General features: G+C 44.4%; 1 protein-coding gene across 5 annotated transcripts in view; it reads right to left on the bottom strand.

Annotated features, from left to right (window-relative positions):
• KIF16B (kinesin family member 16B) overlaps window positions 1–8,848 on the bottom strand; it is a 290,777-nt gene extending 281,929 nt beyond the window's left edge. For 3 of the 5 annotated variants that reach the window (XM_030310127.1, XM_030310125.1, XM_030310124.1), the window contains exon 1: window positions 8,727–8,840. In XM_030310127.1, coding sequence (XP_030165987.1) covers window positions 8,727–8,773 — 47 coding nt within the window. In that variant the 5' untranslated portion in view covers window positions 8,774–8,840. Of the gene's footprint in view, window positions 1–8,726 lie in introns of all 5 variants that reach the window. The other 2 variants (XM_030310126.2, XM_030310123.2) reach the window with 1 other exon arrangement.
• Between the last annotated feature and the right edge of the window lie 209 nt (window positions 8,849–9,057).

A 9,057-nucleotide genomic window follows, 5' to 3' on the forward strand; every position in this document is an offset into this window, starting at 1 on the left:
AGGACCCGATCTTTCTCTGATCCCCAGTTTCCTCATCTATAAAATGGAGATAACAGTATTCACCCCTATAGGGCTGTTGCTAGGAATTAAATTAGATAGCAACCACACAAGCCTTAGCAGAGTTCCTAGTAAATGAATGAGCCGCTGGCAATAGTAATCGATGACAAAAATCACTAATCAGCACCATTAGTGAAGGCTCTTTCTCAACTGACTTTAAATTCTACATATCCCACTGAAATTTGTTCAAAGTGTCTATGCTGATGACAGACGTAGTTATTTCTCCCCTACTAAGCAGCAACAATGAATAATGAATGTATTTGGAAATAGAGCAGGAAACAAGCACTCAGCCCAGAGCCCCGGACAGTGAGGGGAAGCTTCCAGGTCCTGCTGGTGGGAACCTCCTCTGAGCTTGATGGGAATTGGCAGGCTGAATCCAAGGGAACGATGCCTGCCTTCCCATGAAGGACTTTTTCCTGGACTGTCTCTGCAACTGGAGCCGGACGGAATGTAGTCAGGCCACCAAAACAAACCAGAGGCTCTCAGTCCTGGGGAAGGGGTTGGGAATTATAAGGCACTATCACATCCTCCCCCAGCCGTAGGTGGGACTAGAACGTTTTCCTTCCCGAAACAAGCTTCAGCAAGACGGCTTCCCACTTCTAGAACACCCAAAAACAGCAAAAGCTATTGTAACAATTTAGAAAATTAACCATGAAATGAGGATGTGTAAAATGAATCAACCTCACACCAAAGCGCTACGTATTATACAGCTGGACATTTCTCAGTAACCTCTGACACACAGACAGCAAGACAAACACACTCTGGATCTCTCACCCACAGCCTCCATGAATAAAACAAAGAAAAAGTTAATACCAAATCATGCTTATTTAATACTCTGGGTCACTAAAGAGCATTTTTAAACCACTAGTACTCATAGCTTATTTAAGTGCATTATATACATTCAGATATTTTTAAATTTTGTATATGAGAAAACACCAGTCACTCGCTTCACGTTACTTGCCAAGTCCGTCTAAAAGAAGGGATAAAACCTCCATGTGCTCCCAATCCCGTGAGTCAGTGACAGCACGACCCTCCCTGGGGAACCTCACTCACCCGGAGCATCACAGCTGTCCCACACCCCGTGAGAGAAACCTCTAGCCATCCCTACCTCCCTCCCTTGCCTCCCCCCACAGCCTTCTTTCTCCCACCCCTACCTCCCTGTTTTCTGTTCCACTTCTTTAAAACAAAAACAAACACACCACACCTCTCCTTTGCCTCGCCCAGGTTTGTGGTGCCCAGGTGAGGGCTGGGGCCCAAGTCTGGCCATGTGCCTCACAGAAGCAGAACAGCAGTACTACTTACTGACAGTTACCATGTAAGAAATTAAAACTGAGAAATTTCTAAAACATAGAACGGCACACAGAGCCACGACATCACGGTGCTCCTGGAAAACTCCGCCACGCCCCCATGAGAGAAGGGTGAAAAGAGCAACTATCTTAGTATTACTGCAAAAGTAGTTCTGACTTTGGCAACTCCCTAAAAGAATCTCAGTGATTCCCAGCTGTCCCTGGCCCACCCTGAGAATCAATGTCCTACAAAAAGAGAACTGAGTCTTAAAGAGCAAGTGTCACACAGCCAGTTACACTGTTCTGCTACCAACCCTTCCTTCTTTACTATCGTTCTCCTTGGAAACAAAGCTCACTTCCACCACATCCACCATCACCTTCAAGGAACCCACATCCAAATGCACACCGCAGGGCTGATACTTCACCTGAGTCCCTACCGCCTGGATCCCCCACCAGCATCCAGAGCCAACTCAACTCATCATCATGCCCCTCCACCCCAACCAGCTCACCTTGGCAGCCTAACTTTGCGGGGGAGTCGTTCTCCCACTTATATCCCAAACCACTCAGTCATCTTTGATTCTTGCCTCTCTGTGTACTGCTGATTGGTCTTCAGGGTGTCTCTTACAAATGTAAACAGTAGGGTATAAAACAGTGTACACATTGTGCTGCTACACAAGGAAAAAAAAAAGGCTGGATTCCAATGCATCAAGTTTACACGTAGCTATCCCTGGATCATGGAGTTATGAGCTATTTTCAATTCGATTTCTTTGACATACTTGTCTTCAGAGCATGCATTGTTTTATAAGCGTATATTATTTTCACAGTCAGAAAATATGCTAAAACCTTCTTCAGGATTTTGCTTGCAAGTTATATCCTTCGACTGTGCCCCTTCCTATATTAAAAGAAAACCGCAGGCCAAAATGGGAGTTACTTATGCTAGGCCAAGTCACCAAAGTGGGGCTTAATATCTAACCTAACTGTACTTTCAACCTCTCCCAGGAACATAGTCGGCCAACAATTCTCTGGTCAGCACCATGGAGGTAGGAAGACACAGTGATCCACCTAATAAGACTCTTTGTTCTCCCTCAGGGAAGGTGACCTTGCCTGAAACAATCTTTTCTTCTGCTAATAAATTCTCACCCCATCCTCCTTCCTATAAAAACCTTCCATTTTGTACAACTCCTTGGAGCTCCTTACAATTCGCTAGACAGGGATGCCGCCTGATTCACGAATTGCTTAATAAAGCCTATTAGATTTTCGAATTTACTTGGTTGAATTTCAACACCTATTAAGACTCCAATCTAGTCCAGAATCACATCGTCATGGGTCATGTTTCAGTTTTTATGGTCTTCCTGCACTGGCCTCTGCCCACTCACACAGACATTTAGGCCCCGGGTCTTGCATCCCAGAGTACGATAGGAAAGCCAACGGGATAATACTAGTGCATAAGAGGCACTTAGCACAGCACTTGGCAAATACTAAATAAAAGCTCATTGTTGCTGGTCCTGGTAGCAGTTCTCCACACTGCTATTAGATGAAACTTCTGAAAATATAAAATGGCAAATGACAACCCTGTTTTAAAACCATCAGTAGCCCCCAATGCCTAAAAATAATAGCCAAGATTTACAGAGCCCTTGCTCTGGGGCCCAACAGCATTAGCAAGTGTTAGCGCACTCAGGCACCATCTCAGCCCACAAGGTGGGTCCTGTGAAGATCTCCATTTTATACTTGAAGACACTGAACCACAGAGCACTTACGCGCCAAGGCAGGAAGCTAAGAAGCGGCAAATCTGGGACTCAAGCCAGCTCAGTCTTACCGCCGGAGAGAACTTTCCACGATGATGGGCATGCTCTATGTCTGCACTGTTGAATACGTGGGCTACTGAGTGTTTGGAATGTGACTGGCGCCAGTGAGCAACTACAACTGAAATCTCCCTTAATGTTAACTGAAATAGCCCCATGCGTACCCGCCAGCAAACTGGAGCATAAAAGGCTAAAAGCCCAAGCTTAACAAAGGAAAGTCCTCACAACACCCTGTCTACCTACCTGTCAGCTGATTCTTACAAGAAGCTTCGGTTGGTCTAAAACCCCTTGTAACTGTACTCGTTCCTACCTGCCTGGCTGTCCCCTGCCCTCTGCTCATCTCAGTGTCTGTATAATGGAGGAGCTTCAGAAATGACAGGAAGGTAGACTTGGCACAAATCCAGACCCCAGTGGCTATTATCCAAGGGTCTCAGTTTCCCCTCTGTAAAATGGGCATAATCAAGCCCTCAGTCACTCAGTTGGTGGGAGCAGGAAAGGAAGTTGCCAAGGTAAAGAAATGAGCATGATGCCTGATACATGGCAGCGTCTTGACAGATGTCTCCCACCCTTAACACCCGAGCCATCTGTTGTCTTCATCACAGATCCAAGAGACCACCCTGACACTCGTAAAATAAGACTTTAGTACACCCTAAAGCTGTCAATCCCAAAATACCACTGACAGTTTTTCTTCTTCTCTTTTTAACTTGATAGACATGACTGTAGGGTCCACCTGAGAGGCTAATCTGGAAAGAAACCTAAGAACAATCAGAAAAGGGAAGGACTGAGGGGGGTCTTGCCTCATTAGATAAGAAAGCACGTTAAAAAGCTATCACTTGGCCTGTTGCCAGCACTCGCAAATATTTTTTTGGCAAAAAAATTTTCAAAAACTTACTATTAAAGTTGCCATCATTAAAATGTGAAAACAACAGCAATAACAATAACTGATCCTTACAGAGCCCTCGCTGCATGCCAGGCACTGTGTGGAGGGCTTTATCCACATGCATGATCTCATTTGAACCCAAGATGGTTGTTTTTCAGACTGCCAACTGCAACTCATTAATAGATCTTGGAAGTCAATCTAGTGGATCTAGAAATAGCATTCTTTTTAACAAGACAATAGAATAAAATAGGACAGGACGGAAAATATGAAGGAACTGCATGTAACACCTCACGAATCTTTTACGTATTTACAGAACTTCAATTTCAAATGTGTCATCTTGTCAATCACAGTAACAAAATATATAAAAAAGACCTTGCCTCACAATCTATAAGGCATGTACAATTACAATCACCATTTCACAGTTGCAAAAACTGAGGTTTAAAACAATTAAGTGTCTTGCTCAAATTTACCCAGCTTGTAAATGACAGCCAAAACTGGGACCCACGCAGTCTGCCCTCAGACCCCAGCCCCATCAACACTGGCAAATCAATGGGACAGGATAGATGTCGCAAAAGAATCACCTAGTGTTTCTGCAAAAAAAAGCAAACAACTGAAAACAAAAGGAAATGAACGAATTAGTTACCAAATCATTATTCTGTTCTCTTCAGAAGAGAAAAGAAGTATCTTGTAAAATTGTAAAACATGAAACCGATAAAAAAGAAAAGGCCGGGCCTAAGAACAATGGGAGATATCACAAAGAAAAAGGCATGCAAAACACATACGTACATAAGGCATAAAAAGACAATACATAAATGTTAAATTTTTGCCCATAAAAGCAATGAACAAATTAAGTTTCTGCAAACATTTTACTCATTTTCAAAAAGTACAGGGCTGACTGCCCTCCGAAACTGACTTCAGGCGGGGTGCCTGGGTGGCTGTCAGTGAAGCATAGACTCTGGATTTCAGCTCAGGTCATGATCTCACATTTCATTACTTCAGGCCCCACCTCGGCTTTGCACTGACAGCGCAGAGTCTGCTTGGGATTCTCTCTCTCACTCTCGCTCCCTCTGTCCCTCTCAAACTAAATAAATATTAAAAGAAAGAAGAGAAGAGAAAAGAAAAAGAAAACTGACTTCGAGCAAGTTAACTATGTTTCCCAATCTGTACAATGGCACGACAATAATAGTCTGTACCTACTAAGACTGTAACAAAGATTAAATTAGATTTTGTACCACTGCCACAGAGCAAACTCTCACATAAAGCAGCTGCTGTTATGTGATGCAAAATAACAGTTCTTTCAAACCTGAAACTACTACTTCTGCCACATAACCAAAGCCCCACCGTAGTAAAAACAAAGGCACTGCATCTTAGCCTGAATCAAGCACTGGGTGCTTGTTCGCAAGGACTAGTTACCGCAAAGGCTCCTGGCTCAGAAAGTCAGCATCCCCCTGCCATGCCTCCATCCTTTTAGAGCCAAGCTCCAACAGCGATCCTCACCTCCCAAAACTTCAGGCCTTTGCTTTCTGTCGATTGCTTCCTCTTTGCCTAAATCTCCTCTGAAGATTAACAAAACAAAAATTTTACATCTGCACCTACATCCCTACCTGCATCCTTACACATACGTCTTGGTAGACAGGAATATAATCCATAAAATAAAATCTTTATAAATGAAACTGCCTAATCAGTGGATTTATTAAATTCCAATCTTGATAGCTACCGTCAAATTCCCACTAAGAAAGTGTTCAGGGGTTTTGACCCTTTATGATTTCATCACCACTCTTTCACCAGCACCTGATGTTCAGTTAACGTCCACCAAGCTCACTGTTAAACAATAGTTTCTTACTGCTATTATAATTTGCATGTTTAGGTCAAGTACTTCTGGTCGGCCATTTGTCCATCTCTTTCCATTTCATGTCCAACTTCTAGATCATTGTCTCTCCTTGAAACTGCCTTTTGGAAGGTTACCAAGGCTCCTGTCTCCAAGACCAAGGACCTCATCTTACTCACATCCTCAGGGCACCATCTTGGCAACATCTGACAGCAAAAACCATCACCTCCTTCAAGAGACACTTCTCCTTTCTCTGTTATGACAATTTGCTATGCTAATTCTCCTTCATGAGGGGCAAGCCAATCTTCTCCCTAGAATCCTAAAGAAAAGCATATCCCAGTATCCAATCATTTTCTTCTTACTGTAACATTATTTTTGTAACCTGCTATATATATATATATATATATATATATATAGATAGATAGATAGATAGATATACACACATAAGTATATGTATGTACGTGTATGCATGCATATATATGTGCATATATATATATATATATATATGCTTTATAAAGATAAGATTTTCTCCTCCTGAGAAATCTCACTGTAATACTCTTAAATTGTCCTCCATGTGCAAAAGATTTCCAAATGTCAGTCTTCAAATCACCTGAGACATAAACCCATGTTTCTAAAAGTCTAGTGAACGCCACCAAAGAGACAGATGCCCTTCCCACGAGGGCAGCACTCACTCTGTGCCCACACGGTGCTTGTACTTGACACACTGCATCCCGTTTCCAAAAGGTTATATACCAACCTCATTACACAACTTCCCCAAACCTCTTCTACCTCCTTGACCATCAAACTTCAGTTAACGGTTCTCTGTTCTTCCCCGTCCTCCTCCTTCCCATCCAAGGACCTGCCAAATCCTGTCGATTCTGCCAGTAAACTGTCTTGGTGTACATACCCAGCCTTCCCATTTCTGCCTTTGGTTCAGACCACTACTTCCTTACCTCTTGCCCTAATCCTGATACCACCACCAGAGTTCTCTGCTGAAAGCATAAATACCATCACTTCAATCTACCTCCTCAAATCACATGACTTTGAATGTTTCCTGCAGCCACTCCATGTAACTGCCTCCAGGCCTACACTGGCAAAGGACTGCACCTGCACCATCCCTCCCAACCAGCCCCATGTTTTAGGAGAGTCCTGCCAGGGTGTAGTCCCTACCCCATCAGACAGTAGGCTCTTAAGAAGACATTCATCAAACCTCATTCACCTTAGGGGCACCTGGGTGGCTCAGTCAGTTAAGCGATTGACTGGCTCAGGTCATGATCTTGCAGTTCATGAGTTTAGGCCCCTTGTCAGGCTCTTTGCTGACAGCTCAGAGCCTGGAGCCTGCTTCAGATTCAGTGTCTCTCTCTCTGTCTCTCTCTCTCTCTGCCCCTTCCCCCACTCATACTCTCTCTCTCTCAAAAATAAACATTAAAAAATTTAAAAAAATAAACTCATTCACCTTATTAAAAAAATAAAAAACACCTTATTCACCTTGTTCCCCAGATAGCACTCAGGACAGTGCCTTGCATTTGGCAGGTGCTTTCTAAAGTTACTCAATACAATCTTCTAGCATGTGTTCATGTTATTCCAAAGAGCGAGAGGAACTTCTTTATACATGTAAATCCAGAATAAAGAAAAATCTTTTTAAATGGTCTAAATGACTTAGGAATCTGTCCTGTATGACTGAATACACAGAAAAACATCCACATTCTCTTCAGACTTACAAAAAAAGTCAAACTCCTTCCCTAAAAAGCTTTACAAGTAACTTAAAAATGACAAAAGCACTGGTTTACAATAGCTACAACCCAGAATGATTCCCTATTTGCCAAGAGAAAAAGGAGATTCGGGTGAGTCGAGGAAGATTCTGGCAATCACTTGATTTTATGATCCTCTGATGCCCCAATCAGCTGTCAGAACCACCAAACAATTACCTCCACAAGTTGACATGAGAAAGTGGAAAAGCCATATGGTAAGTCAAATGTCCAACAACTTGACTGAGAAGCCAATAAAAACAAATGGCCTTGTGTGAACTTGGCCTGTCAATTCAGAAGGACACATACCATTTACGTCTACTTCATTCTTTAAAGTTAAACCAATTTAAAAACTCTTCTAAAGCATCTTCCTAAACTGATTATAAAGAGGTCATTGAGAAGCAAGCACAGATTGTTTTTTCAGTGAATAAAGAGTCAAATCATTCTGAAAAGCATTACTTTGTTGAAAAATACAAGATTAAATTCTAAATGTGTTTATAGTTCTTCCCCTCTGTTAACACCAGAGGATTTCAAACACGTGTGCCTAAGTGTCCTTGATTTTTTCCCCCTCTGAAGTCAAAACTTTGCTAAAGTTTCCCATACACTCTTGAACGTGAAGTTAAGAATTGCTAAGTTACTGATTAGAAGTTAGGGTTCACATTCAGGGACTCGAAATCCTCGCTCACTGAGAAATTAAACAGTAACATTACTGTTACTAGAGAACTTCTGAGTTGACAGAATTGAGGAGAGCTCCTCTGACAGCTGAGGTGTCCCATAACCACTCTCATATTCCCCCCAAAGGAGGCTACGCCTTCATGAAAGTGATCCCTTGACGCTTTCATGGGGGGGGGGGGGAGCGGCACGCAAACCTCCACAAGTTAATACGGCAGGAATCTTCTACGTGGCTTCGTGAACTCGGTACCCCCAGGGTCCCCAACAGGGCAGGGTAAAAGGGACAGCAAAGCATGAAGTGCTCCAGGCCCCCAGAGGCCACAGCCAGGGAGCATTGGGCCGCAGACCGTCCCGTGACACTTAGGTCCAGGCTGCCCTTCGAAGGGACTTGGAGAGGAGGCTCATCCGAGTGGGGGCGCATCGGGGGGCCGCCTAAGGCCTCCCCCAACTCACCTGCGATTCATGGGCCGGACCCTCACGGCCACCTTGACCGATGCCATCGCTCATCCCGGCCTGGCCCACGCGGGCTCCCACCTGCCCAGCGCCCCACGGCAGCCGGCTACTCTAGCGACTCTGCCGTCCGCTCCCGCCCACTTCCCTCTCTCTACCCCCGCCCCTCCGCTCCAGGCCGGACCGGGCGTCCCGCGGCGGCCCCACCTGCCGGGCCACTGAGCATGCCCAGAGCGACTCCGGCCCGCGTGATCCTCGCGCCGGGGTTTGGCTGCGGCCGGGCGGCGAAGAGGGGCGGGGTCGGGATGCCCGAGCACCGCCACAAAAGGTCTCC

Source organism: Lynx canadensis, chromosome A3, assembly GCF_007474595.2.
Source record: "Lynx canadensis isolate LIC74 chromosome A3, mLynCan4.pri.v2, whole genome shotgun sequence".
Lineage (NCBI taxonomy): Eukaryota > Metazoa > Chordata > Mammalia > Carnivora > Felidae > Lynx > Lynx canadensis.